Below are 25953 nucleotides of genomic sequence, written 5' to 3' on the forward strand. Positions count from 1 at the left end.
TAAAGCATTTCTTTTTAAATGCAGTCCGTTTTCTTTAAAGGAAAACAGGATGCATTTCAAAAAACTAAAATGATAAGTTTTCTTTTCATTTTTTAAGAGTAGGCTTGGGTCCGGGGGAACCCTGCCGGCTCTTAAAAAATGCTTTTACAGACATTCACAAAGGGGAAAGTGTCCCTTGAGGACTCCTTCCCATTTACCAATGGGTTAACACCAATTTGAAGTTGATGGTAAACTGCGCATGTTTTGCGACCACATTCAAGTCGCAAAACATTCATTCTTCCCCCTGCAAGTTGCTTTTTTGAAAGGGCGCCCCGAACACGCCTCTTTTTAATACCAAATTGGAAACACTATTAAGAGATTCAGTAATTGGTTACCAAAATTGCAAAATAGAGTTTATACATCCCTTAATGGTTTTTAGTGCTCGCAAACAGCCTGATTCTGTAAATCGGACCGTTTGCGACCGCTAAAAACCTTTGTACTTGTGGCCCATTGTGTACAGAGGATTTTGTGCAATTGAATACCTTAGTTCCAACAGGATACTACTAGCTACAGTGAAATAGCTCTCCTTCAAAGGTTGGTGATTTGAAGTCACCACCCCCAGTTATATTCAGATGACTGAATTAGACCCCATTATAGCACAAATGCTGAACCTCTCTAGTTCAGTTCATCTTGTCCCCTTCATTGCAGTAAGTGCTTCTTCCTGGAGTACAAGAACCTTTTCTCAAGCACCCCGGGTTTTAACACTCTCTCTTGCACTTAACAAACTTATGGTACTCTTACTGTTTAATGAACTTTCTAACTCTAGTGGTGCAGGTACATTTTGGTGAGGAGAGCTATCGATATTTTATAAAGTAATTTTCTGTCCTAGTCTTTGACATGTCAGTGCACATTTCCTGTTTGCTGTGATCTGTTCTGACTATTGGGTCATCAGATTTAAAATTCTGTGTCCTTTCCACATTACCCCTCAAAGTGAAGTTTGTAAGTTGTTTAGGTATCAGTGGATTTGGACATTTAACAATTTAATTTGGGCGTGGCACCAGCTTTCTTAGATTCATTAATCTAATGTTCCAGACCCAACATTGCATAAACTCTTCATAAAAATTAGATAAAAATGGTTCACTGATGAAATGTAGAAGTTCCTAATAAATGAACGACTGGAAACATGAACAGCAATCTTCCTCATATGAAAGGCACTGCTACCCATGCAGAGTTCCAAATAAAATGCAAAAGATCTGTAATAATCTTCAAAAAGCAAACACTGCCTGCACACAACTCGAGCTTTGGTGACTTTGGTTGGAAGTGCTCTTGTAGTGTTGCACACACATTAAACCACGCGCCTCCAGGGACCACATGACACGTGTGATAAAGTCATCTCGAATAACTTTTCTGACATGTATACAGAGCAGCACTGAACCCCACCTTACTTCAGTCCCCTACTCTCAGCCATTTCCACTGCCCTCTGAGATGATGTCACCATGGTTTCTGGAATCAGTGGTAAGTGATGACTATGGCATGCCACTCCTCGTAATTCCTGTTTTTGACAATTACGGTCTGTGTAACTTGATCTCCCACCTCTAAAATCCTGATACCACCAAGTGTGGTATAATGATGTGTAAATGCGCGGAGAAACCCAGGCTGTTACTTCAGATCTGATAGTAGAGTTCACGCATCAGGCCAATTGGACCGAACCGACATTGTATAGAGTATTGCATGACGTCATAATCCTCACAAAAATATAAAATCAATACAATCTACAATCTCATAGTACTTCAATAACCACACCAGTTTTAGTAAAAGGTTAACAATTTTATTTCCCTATATTAACAACTCTAAAGTCACAAAAATAATTCTCAAACACAAATGATATATATAGAGAGCCCACAAAGACTAATAAATAATGCCTGATGTATCTGAGTTTAATCAAAACAAATAAGCAAATCAATTCAATGATTATAACACAAGAACATAATACCAAGATCTGTACTAATGAAATCAAATACATCAGAACAAATGATAAACATCAATAACAATTCAAGAGCATGTGAAGAAAAACATTTCCCTCACTAACCACTAATTAGCATCAACATGTTGGGCTTCATGTAAAAGTTTTAGTAACACAAATTTAGAAACATATCTAACTCCGGTTGTGTCAAAAATCATTAGCAGCAGTTGATTCAGTGAGTTGCAGCTGGTACCTAGAAAAAAAACCCACATAACAAGTACAATTCATACTTAACCCAGTGCACTACAAAATCAGTAAGTTTGTCTACTTCATCAGAGGGACACCCTCAGTAGTGAGCATCGGAATACAGGATACGGGATGGGACAGCGTAATGGTTTAGATTTTGAACCATAAATTACAGTAAACCATCAAAGCATTAGGAACAAATAAACCCTCAAAGGATGAACTGCTAAAGCTCTCCCAGTAAGACTCTAACCTCCCAAAGATGACTGACTGAAAGAAGTGGTGACCAAACATTAAATTAAACTGACGATTGAAAATGATTGGACAAAACATAAGGTGAACAAATTATGACAAATGAAAATTAAATTAGGTATCTAGGAATTACACATTGATACATCATTCACGTTTTCCATTGGTTGTCAAATCCCTAAACTAATACATTTGTATCCTAGACTTCTTCCGTCTTGTCTGTGGATCCTTTGTTTCCCCCTCATCAAGTACTCGTGCTCAGGATATGTGGTTTAACATTGTTTCATTCATGTCCACCCTCGAGGGAAACACACATGTTAGTAACATTTCTCTAACAATGAGAATATTAAGACTTTGAACAACTAGTTTAGTTTAGTTTAGTTTAGTTTAGTTTATAGATTTGTAGAGCGCATGGCTACCCGGGGGCATCCCAGCGCTAAAGTACACCATGAATGTCGGAAGAGCCAGGGGAAGCAGATTAACTGGGAAAGAGAATGGTTTTCAACTTCCTCCTAAAGAGAAGTTCAGAGGAATCCTGACGGCATTCAAAGGGCAGGGCATTCCAGAGCCGAGCAGCCCTGATGGAGAACGAATTACCTCCCCATGATCTCTTGACCGAAGGGATGTAAACCTGTCGAGAAGAACGTGATCTAAGAGGTCTAAGGGGCGAGTAAAGAAAGATCCGTTTTTTAAGGGAAAGGGGACCCTTATTGTGTAAGGCTCTGTGAACAAGACACAGAGCTTTAAACTGAATGCGCTGCTTAATCGGGAGCCAATGAAGAGCTGCAAGTGCTGGTTTAGCGGAAAGATGCCTTGGGGTATTCATGAGAAGTCTAGCTGCCGCGTTCTGCGTAACCTGCAGCCTCTTTATTACATAATCTGGAGAACTAAGATATAGAGAGTTCCCGTAGTCCAGGCGGGAGAGAACTAGGGCTTGTACAAGAATTCTTCTGGCAGCAAATGGCAGAAGTCCAAGAATCTTCCTGACACTTCTAATTAAGCCGAAGCAGATCGAGGAGATTCTTTTAGCTTGTGGCTCCATAGTTCAGCGTGGGTCAAGCAGAAAGCTGAAGCTTTTTACTTGTGTTATTAGAGGAGGCAGGCTGTTAAAAGCCTCAGAGTACATAGCCAGAGGGGCGGTAGGGGCGCCGTTACCTATAATCATTACCTCTGATTTGCTGTCATTAAATTTCAGTTTCGACAGGGTCATCCAGTCCCCAATATCTTTCATGCAGTCGGCCAGGTTGGCAGAGGGGGAGTCCCTACTACTAGAGAGGGAAACCACCAATTGCGTGTCATCAGCATAAGTGACCATAGAGAGGTTATAAGGAGCGACTACTGTGGCCAAGGATGACAGATAGATGTTAAACAAGGTGGGGCTTAAAGATGAACCCTGCAGGACTCCACAAGATAGAGACCTGACGTCAGACAAAAAAGAGCGATCCAAAACTTGAAAGGATCTTCCTGTGAGGACGGAGGAGAGCCAGGCAAGGGCTGGACCTCCTAACCCTATCTTGGAAAGTCTATCAAGGAGAAGAGTATGATCGACAGTGTCAAATGCCGCACTAAGATCAAGGAGGATAATAGCAGCATGACCACCTTGATCTAGAAGTTGCCGAGCAGATTCAGTTACAGTAAGGAGTGCCGATTCTGTACTGTGATGGGTTCTGAAACCCATTTGAGAAGGATGTAAATGATCGTGGCTCTCAAGATGCCTGGTCAATTGCAGGTTCACGTGCTTCTCCAGAATTTTTGCCAATATAGGAAGAAGGGCAATGGGTCGATAATTATCCAAGACAGAGGGATCCATCCTAGGTTTTTTTAAGAGAGGCTTTATGATTGCATGTTTGAGGGAACTGGGAAGAATACCAGCGGACAAGGAATTATTAAGTATTTCTGTCAAAGGACCAACAACAATATCTGCTGCCTTCGAAAGAATAGAAGGAGGCGCCGGATCCAAGGGAGAACCCGATTTGATATTGGCAAGAAAATTCCCAATCAGAGTACCTGTGAGGGGGGAAAAATTGGTTAACTGGGTCATACCCGTAGGAGAATTCATCTCCTGCCCCATGAGATTATTCTGAGAGGGAGATGGAGGAAAACCGGAGTATATCTTGTTAATCTTGTCTTGAAAGTGAGCCGCTAATACATTACTATGCATAATAGAAGCTTCCACCGGGGAGGGCGGCATAGGGGGTAAAGTGAGCTCCTTGAAGATCTGAAAGATTTCTTTCTGAGAAGTGGACGAGTTCTCTATTCTACTGCTGTAATATAGAGCTTGTGTTGTCTTAATATTATGATGGTAAGATCTAATAGCTGATCTATAGGCTTCTTTAGGAGAAGGATTATAATCTTTTCTCCAAATTCTCTCCAATTTTTTACAGTTCTTTCTAAGGTCCAATAGAGAAGACGAAAACCAGGGACTAGACTTATGAGCAGGTTTTTTCACCCAAAGTTTGCAAGGCAAAACTGAGTTTAAAGAGGTAGAAATCCATTTGTTAAACAGGTCCACCGTATTAATGGAGGCATGGTCACTGGCTAAAGGAGAAGCACAGAGTGCCATATGCCAAGTGCTAGGTACCAACTTCGACCAAGCACGACCCATTGTGGTGCACCTGGACTGTGTCTCTCTAGGAGCATCATAGGGAAACGTAAGTGACACTAAATAGTGATCGGTCCAGGGTAGAGGTAGAGAGGAAGAGAAGGTAAGATTAGGGATATTACTAAAAAAAAGGTCTAAAGTATGGCCTTTCGTGTGAGTTGGACCAGTAATATGCTGGTCCATACCCATAGAGGTAAAAGAGGCTAATAATGATTTAGCAGATGGACAGTTAGGATTGTCTAGGTGGATATTAAAATCGCCGAGGACGGTTAAGTTAGAGGCCTTCCCAATAGAACTGGCCACTGCCTCCGGGATAGCTTCTAAAAAGTCTCCACACGGGCCGGGGGGGCGATAGAGAAGGATTCCTGAGAAAGTATAAGTGGACGACAAGCGCAGAGAGAAGAACATACTTTCACATCCTGGAATTTCCAGTGGGAATGTTGAGCATTTAATGGAGATTTTGTGAATAATAGCTATACCGCCACCTCTCATATGAAGTCTGTCTAAATGAACTATAGAATAGTTAGGGGGTAAGGTACTGCATAAATCTGCTGAAGAATCTCCATTCAGCCAGGTTTCAGTGAGAAACAAGGCATCTGGTGATAGCTCTTCAAGGAGCATGTGAATATGTAAGGAGTGAGCCGCTAGGGAGCGGCAGTTAAGCAGTAATAGCTTACCTAATTGATGGGAGGAGGTATTAGAAGGCGAGATGATTGAAACATTTCATTAATCACATCATGCAACAACCTTGCATATGCTTATCCTTTAGTCCTGTAGATGGCACTGTTAACACATTTATTGGTTAAGAAACGTACTAGAGAAAATATGTGCAAAGTAAATTAACATAATTCTATTCATGCTCAGTTAACACAGGCCTACATAAGATGGTGGCCATTTCATAACACACTCATTTTCATTACTAAATTGATTAATCAAAGTTAACCCACACATTAATCTATAAAGTGAGTACATCATCAAATCTAGATCTTTATCACTAAACTCTCTGCTTCCACAGATGCCTGAAACAGTTCAGTGCTTGAGAGTTGCCTCCTGAAGGTCATGGCCGAGGAAACCTTGAGTGTCTGTTTATTAGATATTTTAATAGATCCGAACACACCAGAAATGCACAGTGTAACTTTGACCACCTCCTTAAAGAAATTTACCTCTGCTGCCCCTCTCAAAACTACCTAGAAGCAATTAGGGCATGGAGTGTGTGCTATACAAACAAATAAACATAAACAGACTCAGTGGAAATAGCATCTTGGTTGAGCTTGGTCTAACCCTCGCTTCCACTTTCCAGATGTACGTCTCTCCAGCAACAGCTCCAGATGTGTCGGCAGGCTAGAGCTTCTCCTGAACGGCAGCTGGAGTTCAGTTTGTGGACGATCCTGGACCCGGAGTCAAGCCGAGGTGGTCTGTGGGCAGCTGCACTGTGGTCCTGCCCAGGCTCTTCTCTACCGACCTCAAGCCTTGAGTGAACTGGATCCTAGCGTGAAGATCTGGAGTGGTCAGTTCATCTGCCAGGGAGATGAATCCAGCCTCCAGGACTGTCCTCCATCTGACAATGGAGTCTACAACTGCACGCACAAAGAAGACGTCTTCTTGGCCTGTGGCGGTGAGTGGTTGACTTGAGGAACTACAGCGGTTTGTTCAAGAGCATGTCTTCTAGTTCACTGAACCATGCTTGGTGTGTTTTGTTATGATGTTAAGTATAGCCTTATACCTGCCGTATTGGGCTGTATCGGCCATTAAAGTCCTCCTCCAGCATTAAAGGCACAAGCCGAAGGTTAGGGCCTTTAACAAGGGAGCAGGACTTTAATGGCCGATATAGCCCAGCTATGGCGCCATAAGGCTATTATAACATTCCGCCGCTAGAAGGCAGAATGTTCTAGTTAGTAAAACAAAGCGCTCACGGACCCTGAGGGGGGTGAAATCCCCTCGGGCTCCATGAGGCCTTTGTTCCTAGCTGTTGCTGTGAGACAAACATTGGAATTTTGGAGCAGAAGGCTTATACCAGCCATTAGAAGCCCGGAGCACTCCATTGTTTTCAAAGGTGCTCTCAATATTCCAATGCTCTAATAAACAATGGGGTAACAATTTACAGTGCAGGTAATCTTCGAGAAGTCGACTCTCACCTTGGGAATGGGCGGTGTTTAAGAAGGTGATACTCTGACATGGAAATTACTTTACAACAAGGTTTTTTCACAGATAAATGACAGGCGACTACGACAGAGGTTTCTGGCAGTTATATGTGGGGCCCTTACGCGCAAGGTTTTTATCTGTGATGTAGTTTACTAACCACCCTATCCCTTGTGAGGCCTGCCTCCTTCATGGGGTTCTACTTGCTAGACCCCCTCTGTAGCGCCAACCAAGGGCCACTGTAAGAAATTGCGAGATTAGTTGAGAGGGTGAGAATCCATCTTAAGTAATAACCACAGCCCCTGTCAGGTTGAACCTCTAAAGTCAGTAAATTAACCTGAGTTCCACCCCCCATAGCACAGAGCAGACAGGCTTAACCTAGAGGCAATGTGTAAAGAGTGTGTGCAGGACCAAAACAGTAATAAAGTCAAAACACGACACAAGAAAATTCCACACCAATTGTAATCAATAATATGATATCAAAATAAAAAAAGGCCAATTATGATCTTTTACAGTTTAATATTGCCAAAAAGGCTTTTTTAAACATGTTTTTAATGTCATTTATAATGTATCATGCATAATACACATAATCAACTGTTTTCTGTTTCTGAGTAAAGGTGAGTACTTTCCACATGTTTTAGACAGTTTGTCACTTAATGCATATTTCAGTGCACTTTATAAACATGTTTTTAATGCCATTTATCATGTATCATGCATTATACTATATATATTATTATATATTATATTATATGTTTCCAACTAAAGGTGAATGCTTTCCACGTTATACAAAGTATTTCACTTGTTGCATATTTCAGTGCACTTCTTCCCGGGGGGGAAGGGCCATGCATGTGGGAGCTCTCACACTAGGCGGCCTGAGCGTGCCTTCCAGTGGGTGGTGTGAGGGAGGTCAGAGCACTGAAGGCAAGTAGTTCCCCTCCCCTAGGGGTCTCCCCGCATCTATGAAGCCGGGGTGCAGCATCCATGTCCCCTCTCTAAGACGTCTGATCACAAGAGTCTGAGTTTTCCCCCCATCTCGTGGGGTTGTATGACTCGCTCATCTGTGTCACTTCCTGAGTCCTTCCCCCGGTGCTCCCAAACCCCCAGCATCTCTGACCACAGTCCGGCCAGTAGCCATCGTCCTATACCCCTGGTATCCTCTCTCTTCAGCCCTAGCCCAGGTTGTTCCGTCTCTTACCCAGGCAGGAATCGCTGGTCCTATGTTTGCTTCCCAATGCAGCGCTATTCAGCGCTTGGCAATGCCAAAGCGAGGTCTATCAATCTGGTGCGAACCTTCCTAGGAGGTGGTCTAGGGAACAGCCCCTGTAGGCACGTCTCCATTGTGCATAACAGTGTACGATCTAAAAATTAATTGAGAGTGCTGATCACTGTCTCCCAAAAAGGATGTACGCCAGGGCAGCGCAACATCATGTGACTCAAATCGGTATCTGGAGATAAGCACTTTAGGCAGAGTCTACCATCGCCCACATAGATGACTAGTAACCTATGAAGAGTCAACTACAACATATGCGTGTAGTTGGACTGAATATATTTCAACCTGATATTCCTGGAAATTGGGTAGTCAGGTACCTTATTCCCTTCAGAGTCTGAAAGGTCCTGTCCTAACAATTGTTCCCCGTCTCTCTCTAATCCCTACTAATGGTGTCCTGCCATTCCCCGGTAGTGCCTGGTAGAGCCGTTTCACCAAGTGACGAGTAGTGCCCAAAGTCATCAAGAGTTGGAGGACCATATGTGTCTCTGGTTCCTGGCGACTGACCGGCCACAGATCTCCAAACGTGCTTAACAGTGCTCAGTAGGTCAAATATTGGAGCGGGGTAGAGCATATTCAGACCTGCAGCTATCCTGGCGGACAGTTGTTGCTGCGTGAAAAAGGGAAGCGTTCCCCATGTCACAATTCCACCCATGGCAAGGCCGGAGCATACGGAGGAGTCCCAGCAGTCCCTCCAGGCATCTCTGCCGGAATTTCAGAGCCACTTTCAGTAATACCTCTGGCTGGGAACTACCAGTGCCGAGTGCAGGAGCTTTGCTAGCAGGGTACCTTGATTATTTACCGTCCCCTTGGGAGCCAATTCTTCTAATTGTGCCCCATCCACCCACTGGGTGACCCATTGCAGCTGTGCCGCTAGATAATATAATTCAAAGTCTGGAGCACCCAACTCACCCTCGTCTGGTGGTTGCCGGAGGACTGCTAGGGAGGCTCTACTACATCCTACTTCCCAGATTAGCTCCTGAAGGAGGATGTCTAGATGTTGGAGCCAGGAGCATGGGATTTTGATTGGTAGGTTAACAAAGAAATATGAGTTTCTGTAACTTTGCCATCTTGGATAGCAAGATTTGCGCCTTGATTGGCAATTTCAAAGCTCTCCAGACGTGCACACAGGATCTAAGGGACCGGAGTGCACCGCCCGAATTACCCTCCTGAAGGTCGTGGAATGAATGGAATACTCTGATTCCCAGGTACCTAAAGGACACCGGTGACCAGGTCAGGTCTCGGGGAAGAGCCTGCAGTCTCGGGGTTCCAGCTGTCATGTGGAACAAAAATGTTGTTGTTGCATTGACGTGCAGTCCAGAAAGATCGGTGAAGTCCCGCAAAAGGGTAAGGGCATTTATTGCCCCTCGTGGACCATCATCTAGATAGAGCAACAAGTAATTTGCATATAGGCCAATTAGATGCTCCCTGCCCTCTAACTTCTTTCCACAACCGGTCCCTCTTAGATGGAAAAGTCCCACCAGCGGTTCGATGACCATTGCGAATAACATGGGGAACAGCGGGCACCCCGGTCTGGTGCCTCAGAAGATCGCATATTTGGCAGAGACGGTGTCTCCCATTTTCACTCTGGCTGTGGGGTGTGTGTATAATAATCAGACCCATTTCACCCAGTTCTCACCAACTCCCATTTTAAGCATGACCTCGTATGGAAAGACTGAGTTGGAGGCCTTCTCAAGGTCCAGCGACATTATAACAGCATTCGGGCAGTGACTCATTTCTGGGTGATATCATTTGAGACACAATCTACAGAGGTTGAGAGAAGTACTCCGGCTTGGGATCTGATCGACTTCGTTCTGATCACTATGTATTAGGGTTTGCATGTAGGGTAGTAGTCTCTGGGCTAAGACCTTCCTAAGGACTTTAAAATCCATACAGAGCATGGACAAAGACCGAAATGACAACGCTGGTGCGCCCAGGGTTTTGGACTCAGGGAGAGGGATCATCAGTGCATCTCTGGTTGATTCTGGTAACAACCCCAAATGCTGTGACTCTGCATATAGTGACTCCAGTCTAGGGGCCAACGTATTAGCAAAGGCAATATAGAATTTTGCCGGTAACTCATCCGGCCCTGGCTCCTTCCAAAAGCCATCTCCTTAATGGTGGCCCTGATCTCCTGAACTGTCACCGGACGTCCAAGCTCCTCCCAGGCCCCAGGATTTAGAGGGTTAAAAAGTTTGTCAAGGCTCCAGACGGCAGGATCTCCAGGCATCAATAGTGCCAAAAGGTTTAAGCACCAACCATGGTCATCTAGTTGTGCTGACCGGTACCTAGGTACAAGTTAAAGATGACTGCAATAAATCAGAGGTCGGGTACCAACACAACGTTCGACCTAGTTGGAAAGTGTACCTTCAGACCTAGGGCCATATTTACAAGGATCATGTCACAGGGCTGCGCAGGTGCAGGGCAGCGCAGCAGATGCCTTGCTGCGCTGCCCTGCACCACGGGGAAAGATCGGAAATGCGCTGTACCTACAAGTTATGGCACATTTCTGTCCTCTCCCCCTGCGCTGGTGCACAAATTGCTGCCATGCCCCAAAGCAGGCACCCTTGCACCATGGTAAAAGGATGCCTACATTGGGGGGATGATTGTTTTGTGCAGGAAGGGACACCTTCCGGCACAAAAATGATCAATGGAAGTGATTTCCTCCTATGTGTGCTGCAGAATGTCCACGCAGGTCAAGTTGCATCTGGTCACCTGAGCAGTAGGAGTAAAAGGCCTCTTGTAGGTTATTGTTTCCCTGTAGCTTGAACAGGAGCTGAGCCTTATGACCCTTGGAGTTCACTTCTTTGCCCTAGGTACAAGAGGGAGAGCAGATCCAGATTTTCTCAGGTCACAGCCAGCAGTCCCAGTCCCCTTCTGTTCTTTCACATGATCAGAAAATGTTCTGAGGAGGCTATTGGGGAAGCGTGCCCTCCTTGAACAATCCCACTTTGACCCTCTCTACCTAAAATCCAGATGGCAGAACCTTTCTTCCCCTGTGCAGAGATCCTGTGCCCACCCCAGAGATGTGACATAAAGCAAGCAACCCATCCTCTGTGGTAATGTTAAACAGGTTCAGAGGGCAGCTTCCCGCCCACTGAGCTTACTATCTTCCTGGTAGAAAGGGAGGGAGGACACAGGAAAGGGGCAGGACCGGGTGTTAGCCCGTGACTGGGTACGCCTTGTTGAAGTTAACCAAGTTCCTGCTGCCAGTGCACAGGCCATTCTGTCAAGAGGACACAACACCTCCTTACACCCAAGGGCTTCTGTACCTGCTCTGGGAGCAAGTTCATACCTCATGAAGGGGGCTTTCCAGCTGTCAGGTGATAGCTGCAGCTAATGCAAATTGTCTTCTAGAGGCTTGAAGCAGGGAAAAGGTAACTTTCTAAAAATACATTTTACCATTAAATTGGATTTAAAATAATTACTAAAAAGTGTTTTTGAATTATATTCCTAGCCGTTCCCTAACCAAAATTATGCATTTAAATATAATAATGTAACCCAGTGTTTCCCTATGGAACAGCCAGCCTTGCAACAGTGAAAATAGCTTTAGGTTTTTTTTACATTATAAGGGCATGTGAAACATTAAACTTTTACATGTTATACTTTTAAATACCATGTCTACTTAGGGGTGACTTGTTAATATTTAAACGGAAGGTTTCAAACTGTCGAAAGGGGTCGTTTTGACAGGTCGAATTTGCAACTTTAAACTGCAACAGCCAGGCTTACAAATGTTAGGCCTGCAATTGCAGTGTCACAGTAGCGTGTGGCACAATGGGTGCTGAAGGCCACTAGTGACATTTAACTTACCGGGTCTGGGTACACTTTGTACCACATACTAAGGGATTACAGGTAAATTAACTATACCAGTAAGGGGTATGTCAACTTCATCATGATGAAATGGGGAACGCAGGTAGTTTACCACTGATTAGGAGGGGTAAAGCAGGGGTCAAGCGTGCAGCGAGAGAGAGAGAGAGACAGAGTGTGTGTGTGTGTGTGTGTGCGCGTGCATGTGTGTGGTGTGTGTGTGTGTGTTGTGTGTGTGTGGTGTGTGTATATATCTGTGTGTGTATGTGTGTGTGGTGTGTGTGTGGTGTGTCTATATATCTGTGTGTATGTGTGTGTGTGTGTGTGTGTGGTGTGTGTGTGTGTGCGCGGTGTGTGTGTGTGGTGTGTGTGTATGTGTGTGTGTGTGTGGTGTGTGTGTGTGTGTGTGTGGTGTGTGTGTGTGTGTGTGTGTGTGTGTGTGTGGTGTGTATGTGGGTGTGTGCGTGTATTCCCTTTTTCATCTGATGAATGGACATTGGCAGGAGATCTAAATACTAATAATTGCATCTGATCATTGTAGAGTCCGTTCCGGGCACTGTCTCACCAGCAACCTTCAGACCAACAACAGTCCCAGAACCCACAGGTAAGGTGTGTCATGTGTTCTGCATTTTTTTGATCCATCTGTTCACTATCGTGCGCACCTTCCCATTATTCCTTTATTCCACTTACCCCATAGGTTGTTTCTTATTTACAGCTGCGGATCTCAACATGTGCTGTGTGTGTCCTGATTGCTTTTAGCTTATATATGCCTATAACATCTAGTGTTTTACTATAGCATCAGTAGAATATTATGTGTAATACTGAAGGAGAATTCACATGAGTTTTTTCTCCCTCCATCACTAATCACAGGGACAATTTCTCACAGTAACTTTGAGAAACACTATAAAAACAGTGCCTTCAGCTCTCTCAGGGAGAGAAGAGCAACTTCGACTTACAGGAAATTGTTTTGCCATCAAGGTTGCCAACAGGCATCACCCTGGTTTCTCATAAATGACCTGATTTTGCAGACTCCAGGCTGCCTGCCATCCAAATTCAGATACACGACACCCATCAGGATGGTAGATCCATCAGTGCTAATTATTACTGACCAAGACCTAATAGGAAGAAAAATCATGTAATGTAATCGGATGAGCTAAAATCATTCTTGGGAATGGTGGAGTTCTATAGTAAGTTTATAAATAACTTTGCAGGCCTCATCTTCCAGATCAGAAAATTGCTTAAAAAGAATGTAATCTACACCTGGGGCATCATATGTGAGGGAGAATTTGAAGATATTAAGAAAGCTATGGCCAACACACCCAGTTTGAAATCGTTTGTTCCTGGGAAGAAGACTACAGTGGCAACTGATGCCAGCTCTAAAGGATTAGGAGCGGTTCTCTTACAGGAAGATAGTACTGGTGAAACGACAATTGCCTTTGCATCTACAGTATAGCGCTGAGACAAGCAGAATTCAATTACTCTCTGATTGATAGAGCAGCATGGCTGTACACTGGGCACTCAATAACTTCAGAGACTTTGTCTGGGGGACAGTATTTAAAGTGAGAACAGGCTATAAACCTCTTAAAGAGGTGTTTACAAAGAAAGGCTTGATAATGATTTGAAGCAGGATCAATAGGTGGGTAATAAATCTGCAGGAATTCATCTTTGAGGTGAGTATGTTCCAGGGATCAAGAACTGTGCAGACAATTGTCTGTCACATTTAGTAAGAGAAGAAGATGATGAGTGTGAAGGTGAGATGTACTGAAGTGAGGATGTGGATATATCTCAGGAAAATGTCAGTCTAATTGTTCTAAAGGAAGTAGTAGAGATGAAGGTTAAGGGTTGGCACTTGGAAGGAAAAAAGAGGAACAAGTGAAACCATACGGGATAGTTAGAGAGGAATTGTCCAAGTTGGATCGGTGTTTGTTCATAGGTGCCAAATTGATCCCGCCTAGCAATCTGAAAACGAGGGTAATCGAACTGGCACATGAAGGTCAATTTAGCATCACAAAAACAACACTTAGGTTGCGTCTGAACTTCTAGTGGCCAGAGACAGATGGTCCAGTAAAAAGGGTGGTTAGAGATTGTATGTCTTACTCAGACACTGATAAGGTGTTAAAATCTCACACTCCACCCATGCTGTGTCGTACATTACCTGAGGGACCTTGGACGGATGTGGCCGTGGACATAGTTGATCTGTTGTCTGGAGAAAGGAGTTCTCCATCAATACCGGTATTAGCCGATCTCTTCTCCAGGTGGTCAGAAGTTAAAATGGTGTCACCTATCAGTTCTAGTGCTGTGATCAAATTTCTTGTAGAAGTTTTCATGCAGGAAGGTCTGCCCATCACGTTGTTGACAGACAATGAGGCACAATTTTGGTCAAGGGAAATGAAGGTGTTTCTAGGATGGATGTTATAACACATAAACTCTGTGCTCTTTACCATCCAGAAACTAATGAATTAGTAGAGAGCTTCAACATAACCCTTAAAGAGGAGATCTAACTAGCAAATCCAGGTTGTGTTGGAAAGTGGAAGTAATGAATAGGCTGGAAGCTTAACGTCTCACTCCACACCAGTCCAGTACATGACACCTTTTGAATTATTAAAGATCATGTACCCAACACCAGATTAGTGCCAGGGTGGATAAAGTGGTATAAAGGTTGGATAAAGATAGACACTAACCAATGATGGAGGAAGAAAGAGCTAGATGTACAAGCAGCATGGACGAAACATTCTGACCAGACACACGAGACCAAGTAATAGATTTTAAACCGGGTGAGTGAGTTAAAGTGAGAGCTCACACTGGTCACAAACAGGGGTCGAAGTTCACTGAACCAATGAAGATTACCAAGCTGTTTCATAATGCAGTCAAGGTCTAGGATGGGAGAATTTGAAATCTGGAAAGAGGGGTCAAAAGTGTAGGATGAGGTCAGGGTGATAAGGCGATTGGAACAGTCCAAGTCACCTGTCAGGCTGAATGGGCAGGTGACTTGGCCCTCGATTAATTTCAAAGATTATAAGGTCAATTGAATTCTCCTAATGGTTTGGAGGGGTGCTGGTTGGTGTTACAGAAATCTGAGCAAAGAAGGGTTATTCATTCTTCATATACCTACCTCACACAGGTACTTAACCTCCCAATTAACGAAACATGCATTTTCGCTCAAAAAATGTTATTGCGTTGAAACCTATTCTTTCTTATTTCCCAAAGTTCACATTTGTACATTGTTTCACGTTCAAACAAAGCTCCAATGTAAATCTTCACACCCTGTTGTGGCTTTTAGCTCACATTGTAATGATAGGCTATAAGAATAAAGTTTTATGTGGGTGTCCATTGTTTTCGTTGTTGCATAAAGAGGAAGATGTGTGACATCCTGTCGTTGGTCACTGGGGATTGACCCGTGATAATGGAACTCTGTCGCTGGGGATTGGCGCATGACAAGTGAACTCTGTCGCTGGAGATTGGCCCATGACAAGTGAACTCTGTCGCTGGGGATTGGCCCGTGACAAGTGAACTCTGTCGCTGGGGAATGGCCCAAGACAAGTGAACTCTGTCGCTGGGGACTGGCCCATGACAAGTGAACTCTGTTGCTGGGGAGTTATCCATGACAAGTGAACTCTGTCGCTGGGGAATGGCCCAAGACAAGTGAACTCTGTCGCTGGGGACTGGCCCATGACAAGTGAACTCTGTCGCTGGGGATTGGCCCATGACAAGTGAACTCTGTCGCTGGGGATTGGCCCATGACAAGTGAACTCTGTCGCTGGGGATTGGCCCATGCAATGGCACCCTGATGTTACTAAGATTCCAAGGCAGCCTTCCAGGGTGACAGGGACGGTAACAACAGTGGGTCCCTAGCTGTGGCTGAGGTGTATGTAATAAACTCAAACTCCTACTGTGTACTGTGTGGTCCTTCGTTATTGTACCAACCTACTCTTTTCAAAATAATATATTGTCTGACTTTTTGTTAATTACTCCATATTCATTCACAATCACCAGGGTTGTTTTGATATCTGTTGTAAACTTTTGAAATCTGATATAAACTCTGCACTAGATCAGCTTTGAAATAAAGCGTTAAAAACACTGGTTCAGATTTAGTGTGTGAGCTCTCTTGAGAGAAAGGATGATGGGATCCCACTCAGAGGCCTGTGTCTCTAACATGCAACATTGCTTTCCTAATGGAATCTCCCTCTGGGTAAATTCATTGGAGTTTGGTGGGAAGAGAAGTCTACCGGCTCTTCCCAGAATAGACCCTAGTCAGGATAGTCATGCAACACATGTTCAAATAGCAATATTTTATACTTATAGCCAAGAGTGCACATGCGGTAGGGTAGAAATATCAAACATAAAATATTGATGGGCCACAATATCGTGACCATAATATTGAGGGACCAAATACACGTGTTCTATACCTAACTCCACATATACGTAACTTCGTGATATATTTATCTTCAAGGTACATAGATGTGGAGTTAACAATTCTAAACCCAGATAAGCACATGGAGGTAGGAGTGCATGAATCCCAGTGATACTAAGTGAAAGAAAGGAAGGTTCTAAACAGTGTAGTTCCCAGAGCTAGTGGTTCAGTTGCATACGCTAATGTGTGCATGCACAACCACCCAAGAAGACAAGGAGGGCCCGATTCACAAAGAGCCTTTGCAGTGGTAGTGGGGACCCCGCAGTCGTAGCAGAGTCTCCGCAATGAGATACTGCAGTGCAGAGATTCTGCCACGAGCGCGGAGGTTCCGTCACGAGCGCGGAGATTCAGCCACGAGTGCGGAGATTCTGCCACGAGCGTGGAGATTCTGCCACGAGCGCGGAGATTCTGCCACGAGCGCGGAGATTCTGCCACGAGTGCGGAGATTCTGCCACGAGCGCGGAGGTTCTGTCACAAGCGTGGAGATTCAGCCACGAGTGCGGAGATTCTGCCACGAGCGTGGAGGTTCCACAACGAGCGCGGAGATTCTGCCACAAATGTGGAGATTTTGCCATGAGTGCTGAGATTCCGCCACGAGTGCGGAGGCTCTTTGTGAATCTGGCACAGAGGCTCAAAAGCATTTCTTCTGCTGCGCTACAGACATTTTTAATCACTCCCGTTTTTGCAAAAACTGGGCTCTTTACACTAAGTCGATTCTACACATTTTTGTTTCTCTGGAGTTGAAAAACACCGGCATCCAGTATTCCCTCTTCCATTTACTCTGCATTTTATTCATTATGAGTCAGAAGTATTATTTCCATTTCCAAATCAGCCATGTTCAATTTTGCATACAAACTGGTTTCCGAACAGGGATGCAATTTGTGATGTTACTTATATAGTAAGAGGTTGCACCCCAACCTGTAAATTCAAAGGGCATCGCAAAACAAAAAGCCTCATGAATATGAATCATTCAGGTCTGAGTTTGAAATCCCCGTGATTGGCTGTGAATACAGGGATAGATGCCTGCCGGGGACAGCACATCTCCATTTCTGCATTGTTTTCTTTTTAAAGGGACAGAAGCTACTTAAAACAGATACCATTTGGGAAGACACTGGGGGAGCAGTCAGAGGCGGCTCTGCCATGAGAGCGGAGGAGCGTCAACCCCCCACCTTTCCCCCCACCAGCAGCGGCATCTGCACAAACTTTACAAGGAAACGATAACAAACAGCGTTTGTTATTGTTTCCTTGTAAAGTGGGGGGTCCACGGGGTGACGTGCTCTGAGGAGGAGTGCTGGGAGTGCCCAGCACTCCCCCCAGCACTCCTCTTCAGAGCGCATGTGTGTTTGGCCGGCCACCTCGGTCTTAGTGCCAGTCTGGCAGTAAGTTTTCCTTACCCACCACTTTCTACTGTCGCCAGCTGCCACTGGTTGTAGGAGTCTGGGAAGCCCCAGGACATGTTTGATTTGACCCATTAACTGAGGGTTTGCCCTCTCCCACATCTGAGCAGAAGAGTCAGCACAGCTGTGGTCTTCCGCTCGGGCAGTCTGGAGACAAAGAGACTGGAGGTCAGCTCCTTTGTCGGCTTCCAAGAGTATAAGCCAAACGTGGTAATCCGGCATGGACTGCGGGGGTGCGGGGCTCCTCACGGTGCCCAACGAGTGCAGTCTCTGGTGCCTATTTCGGTCGAGCACCTGCTGAAGAAAAAAGAAAGCATCACAAAGAGCACATTCGACAAAAAAGAAAAGAAACAAAGGGAATAAACACTTTGCAGCACGAGGCAGCTTTTGACAAACATAGCCTAAGGGCATTGCACCATAAGCCCGAATGAGGATGTAAAGAAAGTCACCCCATAAACCCCCATGTGGATAAACAAATTTTCTTATCCATTTTCTGTAGTGCCCCCAAGATGGCCGTGGCACCACCAATGATAAAAAACAAGTTTTTGGGGGTTGTCAGTAGTGCAGCAGCCCCGATGGGGCGCCCCTTTTCAAGACCATAAAGTCACCTTAGCTCTCTCAGGGAGCCTCCTGAGAGAGCTAAGGTGACTTTATGGTTCTGGTTGACCTTCTGAGTGGTGTTGCAATAGTTCAAGTATTCCTGGAGTCCTGGAGTTGCTGCATTTAGTCTTAGGGCTTTAATGTGCAGGTACCTTTGTTTTTGGGTCCTGAGGCTGCTTTCGCAGTAGTGTAAATGTTAAATGACATAATTGATGGTATCACTCATGACATCTCAGTCATAAACTCGGGACAGCCCCTGCAACCAATACACATCAGGACTTAGACTCTCGGCCTAGGCTCCAGCATGGCCTTGTGCCCAGCCCTCCAAAAGCATCAAATCTTCACTGTACACAATCTTCAGCCCTACCTAGGACAGGTTTCACACAGGACTTATCCTGTGGCCAGTGTCTGCACTCACCCCTCCTTAAGTGGCCAACCCCAACTATTCACAGAATCTTTACCACTGATGACATCTTCCAATGACTCGGAGAGTTTGCTACATCCTTTTCGTACCGCAGGGTATCTGCGAGCTACACCTAGCTCCGATTTTCCACCACTTCTGTAGTGCTAATGTGCGTAACCTTCGCAACATATAGGACAACAGCATATCTGTGGAAGTGGCCTCATTTAGTGGGGATTAAACTCTTTTGTACGATTATGCATGTGAGTCAGAAACATCATGGCTCTGTAGATATTAATGTATTCTCCAATTTATTAAACCTTAATTACAGTTCAAAAGAGTGCTTGGTCATTATTCACCTTAGAGAGGTACCTGTTAAATGCTGAATCTGACATAGAACTTTAAGTCAACTGCTTTATATTCATGCTTCAGCCACCGATAAGGTGTATTTATAAAAAAACATTATACATATTCTTTAAATGAGCAGAATGACGTACACTCTTACAACAACTCTTACAATCATTCTGCGACTTGAACTGTTTGTGAGTGACCCACAGATCGCACATTCTTCTACCATGTATAATGTCTCAGAATTGTTATTGAGCATCTGTAAATAAATATCTGTAACTCATAAATCTCTAGCTTATATGAAAATTGTGGATAGGACTACAAGACAACTCTTTAATGTCAGCATGTGCACAGAAAACCACAGGTGAATAATTCATTGTAAACATAAACTTTAGTTTTTCTCATGTGCTTTGGTAACAGAGCTCTGATACAGGCCACAACATATCTGTAGCATATGTCTGCAACTCACACTAGTTGTGTTCTGTCTCTATTTTGTTTAAATAAAGTACTGTTTGCACTTAAAATGTTGCTAGTAGCTAAATTGTGCACATTATAACCGTAACCATACTGAATCACACTTGCTGCCAGGGCTAAACTGTCTATATCTCATAGATGAGCACATGTCACCAGGCAGGTCGCTCCCCCCATCTGCCACGCAGCCCCCTGTGGGTTGAACCTCCGTTGCCGCTTTTGCCGCCTGACTACTCGCTCCCTTTTTCATTCTGTACCCCTGTGCTTGGCTTCTGTGCCACTTTGTTTTTTCATTCTGTGCCCCTGTGTTTTGCTTTCTGTACCCCTGTTCTCTGTTGTCCCTCTCCCGCCGTCTTTTCCCACCGTTTTTTCCTCGGGTTTTTCCCTCGCCGCTGAGCCCCTGCTGCCCCGCCCCCTTCACTCCCATTGGCCGCCCCGCTCCCACCTCCCAGCTGCTCCTCCCTCCCTCTGACCTCATATGGAGGCCGCGAACCCGGCGCGCAGCTGGCGCGCCGAAGGTGCGCCTAAGGCAAGCCCGTCTGCACCCGTCCACGCAAAGACTCCATCAAAAGCACAACGAACACCGATGACACCCTCAACACCGCCGAGCACATGCACTTCCAGATCCACACCGACCCCAACACCACCCTCAGAGGAACTCTCATCTACAGACCTCCCGGACCCCGCCCACAGTTCAGTGACACCATCGCCGACCTCATCAGCACCCACGCCCTCGCTTCCACGGACTACATCCTCCTCGGGGACCTGAACTTCCACCTCGAGAACAACAACGACGCCAACTCCACCGCCCTGATCGACAACCTCGCCAACCTCAGACTCAAACAGCTCGTAACGACACCTACTCACGCCGCTGGACACACGCTCGACCCCATCATCTCCGCAAGCCCCCACGTCTCCTTCAACCACACCACCAAACCACACTGGACCGACCACAGATGCATCCACTTCACCTTCAGAAAACCCACCACACACCACCGCACCCAACAGCTACCACGCCGCTGGTGGGGCAAGGTCACCGAGGACCAACTGACTACCGCCCTCGCCCTGAGACCACGCACCGACCCCACCGACCCAGACACCGGCGCGACCAACCTCACTCAGTGGATCAACGACTGTGCCAACACCCTCGCCCCTCTCAAGACCTCTACAACCAACCACACCAACAAGAAAGCCGCCTGGTTCACCGAGTACCTCCGGATCTCCAAGCACACCTTTCGGAAGCTGGAGAAGAAATGGCTCCATGACCGAACACCAGACAACCACACAGCCCTCAAGAGCGCCACCCGCAGACACCACAAACTCATCAGAACCGCCAAGAAGACCGCCTTCAAGGACTGCCTAGACAACAACGCACACAACACCAAAGAGCTCTTCAGCATCGTGAAAGAACTCTCCAACCCACAGCTCCAACACCAACGACATCCCGCCATCTCAAGACCTGTGCGACTCCCTGGCCACCTTCTTCCACCGCAAGATCACCGACATCCACGACAGCTTCAACTCCGACCCCTCCGCACCCACCACCCCTGCGACTACCACTCGCACCAGTCGCCTGATCGTCTGGTCCAGCGTCAGCAACGAAGACACCATCAAAACCATGAACTCCATCCACTCCGGATCCCCATCAGACCCCTGCCCTCACCACGTCTTCAACAAAGTCAGCGCAACCATTGCGCCCCACCTCCAGAAAACAATCAACTGTTCCTCCGAGACAGCAACCTTCCCAGAAAGCTGGAAGGACGCTGAGATCAACGCCCTTCTGAAGAAGCCCAAGACGGACCCCAAGGACCTCAAGAACTTCCGGCCCAACTCCCTGCTCCCTTTCCCGGAAAAAGTGACCAAAAAGATTGTCAACAAACAGCTGACCCGCTACCTTGAAGTTAACAACATCCTGGACCCTTCCCAATCCGGTTTTCGCAGTAACCACAGCACCGAGACCGCCCTCATCGCCGCCACTGACGACATCCGGACCCTGATGGACAAAGGAGAAACAGCCGTCCTCATCCTCCTGGACCTATCAGCAGCCTTTGACACGGTCTGCCACCGCACCCTATCAGCACGCCTCCATGATGCCGGTATCCAAGAGAAGGCCCTGGCCTGGACCACATCCTTCCTCTCCGGCAGAACCCAGAGCGTCCGCCTCCCACCCTTCCGCTCCAAAACCACTGAGATCATCTGCGGCATCCCACAGGGATCCTCCCTCAGCCCGACACTGTTCAATATCTACATGGCCCCCCTTGCCCACGTCGCACGACAACACAACCTCAACATCATCTCCTACGCCGACGACACCCAGCTGATCATATCCCTCACCGAAGATCCCCACACCGCCAAAGCTAACCTCCACCGAGGAATGAAGGCCATAGCCGACTGGATGAAGGACAGCAGACTGAAGCTGAACTCAGACAAGACGGAGGTCCTCATTCTCGGACCCACCCCATCAGCCTGGGAGGACTCTTGGTGGCCCACGTCACTAGGCACAGCCCCAGAACCCACGGACCACGCACGCAACCTGGGGGTCATCCTCGACTCCACTCTCTCCATGACCAGGCAAGTCAATGCCGTCTCCGCGTCCTGCTTCAACACCCTCCGTATGCTCCGCAGGATCTTCAAATGGAACCCCCTCGACACGAGAAAAACCGTTACCCAGGCCCTCATCACCAACAGACTCGACTACGGGAACGCCCTCTACTCAGGAACTACAAAAAAGCTCCTGAGACGACTCCAACGCATCCAGAACGCCTCGGCCCGACTCACCCTCGATGTCCCCCGCCGCACCCACATCACACTCCAGCTGAGAGGCCTGCACTGGCTCCCCGTCAACAAAAGGATCACCTTCAAGCTCCTGATCCACGCACACAAAGCACTGCACAACACCGGACCCACCTACCTCAACAACCGACTCAGCTTCCACACCCCCACCCGAAGCCTCCGCTCAGCCAACCTCGCCCTCGCCACAGTCCCCTGCATCCGAAAAACCACCGCCGGCGGCAGATCCTTCTCCTACCTCGCCACCAAGACCTGGAACACTCTCCCCACCATCCTACGACAGACCCAGGACCTGCTGGCCTTCAGAAGACTCCTCAAGACCTGGCTCTTCGACCAGTAGCACCCCCCCTCCCCAGCGCCTTGAGACCCTTGTGGGTATGTAGCGCACTTTACAAATGCAGTGATTGATTGATTGATTGATTGATGTATATACAATCAGTGTAAGCAGAATATATATTTGTGGGCCCTTTGGTAATTACTTTCTTTTCTAAAATGATCAAGTGGATTATAGAGTAATTTGGGGAGCAGTAGCTAGGATGATGTCATCAGTGATGTCAGTGAACATGTCATGAGTGATGTAATATGTGAGGTCACGATTTTCAGTGTTTTTTTTTGGTTTTCCAGTGTTAGTTTCAACTCATTTCAACGCCTAACTATAATGTTACTTTGACTGTTGGTTTTTTCAGATTGTTTTCGTACATTCGTCCACTGTTCTACTTCCTTCCTTTCACCTCCAATGTACTAATGTATGTAAATATAACCATATGTTTGTCTCTTCTCCCCATTTCCTTCGTTCCTCTCCTCCAGACGCTCCCAGATTCCGGCTGGTGGATGGTGCCCACACCTGCTCTGGGGCAGTAGAGCTCTACCTAAAGGGGTGGTGGGGGCCTGTGTCTCTGGTGGGCTTCCCCAGGGCAACTGCTGAGATGATCTGCAGGTCCCTTGGCTGTGGCACCATTCTACAAAATCTCACAAGAAGCCGTCAGACCCCCATGTCGGCATGTCCAAGGGTTCCTGTTATTTGGAATTTGAAAGACTGTCGGACCACGGATGGAATCAGCGACATTGAGGCATGTGCCATTCGGGACCTTCCACGTAGATGCTCAGAAACAGCCCAACTTACCTGCTCTGGTGAGTACGAGCTGTGATGTCCACGTCTTCAGAGGATCTGTAACATGAGTTAATCATAATGTATTATTTTTATATGCCTAGTAATGGCGGTAGGATATCACTAGACATTCTGGTCTCCACACTCCACTGTCTGGTGTAACTAAAAGGACCTTGTTCGTTGGCTTCAACCTGGCACCGGATTGTAAGTACCCCTGGCGAGTTCCAGGCTTTTAAAAATTCTGGGCCTGATTTAGATCTCGGAGGATGGAATACTCCATCACAAACGTGACGGATATCCCATCCGCCATATTACGATCTCCATAGCATATAATGGGATCGTGATGCGGCAGACGGTATATCTGTCAAGTTTGTGACAAAGTGTTTCTCATCCGCCAAGATCTAAACCAGGCCCTCTGTTTCCCTGCTGCATGCTGCTTTCGAATATATATTTATTGAGCATTTATAATGCACTACAACACCCAACCAAACACTACATCAGAAGCTGAAACCTGAAGGCCTGATTTAAAGATGTGATTTACTCATTTTATCCTTTGGAAATGGTAGGCCTGCAGTAGGATGGAAAGGACAGTTTTAGGACTGTCGTAAGACTGTTTTACGCCAGGACAAAACGGTTACCACAGCCTGGAAAACTCCTTAGTAAGTCGAGGTTCTAACTGCCCAGAGGAACAGTTCTGCTCCATCCTAGAGGCAGGAACAGAAGGAGTGAAGTGTGGAAAGGGCTGCTGGGTCATGGAAGAGGCCCAGATCCAAGCATGGATGGGTCAAATGCATGCAAAATTCAGAAGGCTACCTGTGCCATTTAAAGGGAAGATGAAAAAACATATAATTTGGTGTTGATGGAAGATCAGTGAAAGACGAGAGGCCCCTGCCCATCAAACCCACAAGCCAGCTTATGACGTTACTGACATTATGAATTTATTTATATTTTTGTTTATTGTCTTGAGATAATGCAGCCTCCCATGTGAGGGATGGAAATGCTTGAACCAACCCTTTTAACAACCAAGAATGTGTCTGACTCTGTCTTAGTTCACCAGTACGTGGCCTAACAGCTGGGCCTGGGCTTCTTCTCAAGTGTTTATGTCACGTCAAAGCTATGATGCAAAGCTTTGGAGCATGGACCATGGCCAACAGCCATGAGTCTGTGGGAAGTCTTTCTACTACGTCTTATCTGAAAGACTAGACCTGTTCCCAACCCTGCAAGCTATTGAAGAGAGTGAAACTAACTTTTCTGAAGAACAGCATCTATGTATGTGTTGTAGGCTGGATCAAACAACATTCTAGCTAAGGGGTGCAGGAAGAAGGCTGTTTTGGTTGTGCCACTCAAAAGTAGTGACTTCCTCCATGTCCTGTTTGAATGGTGTTTACTGCATGAGTGACTAGCAAATCGGATCTCCCTGGAGCTGTGGAGGTGGGGTCACCATGTACGTTTGAGTCAATCCCTTCAGCTCTGCTCTGCAGTAGTGCAGTAACAGTTAATGAACTGGCCCTCATTCACTATTCACAAATGTAACTTATACTAGTGAGTAATTTACATGTTTATTTTACGTTTTTGATTAACTTTATAAAGTGGCTTGGAGTCCACAAGGTGGAAACCCCAATGTGGAGGGGCATATGGCTGACACAGACAGCAGGACTGCAGGGGGTTCACAATGGGATCTAAATGACATAACACGCTGGGTGATGTCTGGTCGCAAGACCACATACAAGTGTATGATGTGCTGGCTAATGAATACTCATTGAACAAACCCCAGGACGTCAGCTACCTGCAGTTGAGGCGCACATTGAACATATATTGAGAAAAGCTAGTGATGGCCCCAAAGTGTAACCCTCTGGAAGCTAATTTGGTGATGGAGGAACTGTGTGACAAGGGTTCCATGGATGTTGCGTGGGAACTCCCCATGCAGTGTTATGCGTGAAAGAGATTCATATTTAAAAGGCCTTGTAAATATGGGCTGGCACACTGCATCGCCCGTTCGTCAAAAAAAGTACACTCTAGTGGCACAGTGTGCTGATAGGGCGTTGTGAGGCCCTTAAAGGTCAATAACGTCCGCCACTTCCCAGTTCATGTTTGTTCTTATTCGAGATGCAAAATGCCGCTCGGCTGTCGGCCACCATCTTGCAGAAGTTGTCTTAGTTAGAAGCATAAAATGTTAGAG

The 25953-nt window shown here is 46.1% G+C and overlaps 1 protein-coding gene across 1 annotated transcript in view; it reads left to right on the forward strand.

Moving 5' to 3' along the window:
- CD5 (CD5 molecule) overlaps nucleotides 1–25953 on the forward strand; it is a 123839-nt gene that overhangs the window by 33596 nt on the left and 64290 nt on the right. Inside the window, exons 3-5 of the mRNA XM_069233269.1 lie at nucleotides 6337–6651; nucleotides 12791–12853; nucleotides 21334–21807. Of these exons, the coding sequence (XP_069089370.1) occupies nucleotides 6337–6651; nucleotides 12791–12853; nucleotides 21334–21807 (852 nt within the window). The remainder of the gene's footprint in view (nucleotides 1–6336; nucleotides 6652–12790; nucleotides 12854–21333; nucleotides 21808–25953) is intronic.

The sequence above is a fragment of the Pleurodeles waltl genome, chromosome 4_2 (genome assembly GCF_031143425.1).
Source record: "Pleurodeles waltl isolate 20211129_DDA chromosome 4_2, aPleWal1.hap1.20221129, whole genome shotgun sequence".
Taxonomy (NCBI): Eukaryota; Metazoa; Chordata; class Amphibia; order Caudata; family Salamandridae; genus Pleurodeles; species Pleurodeles waltl.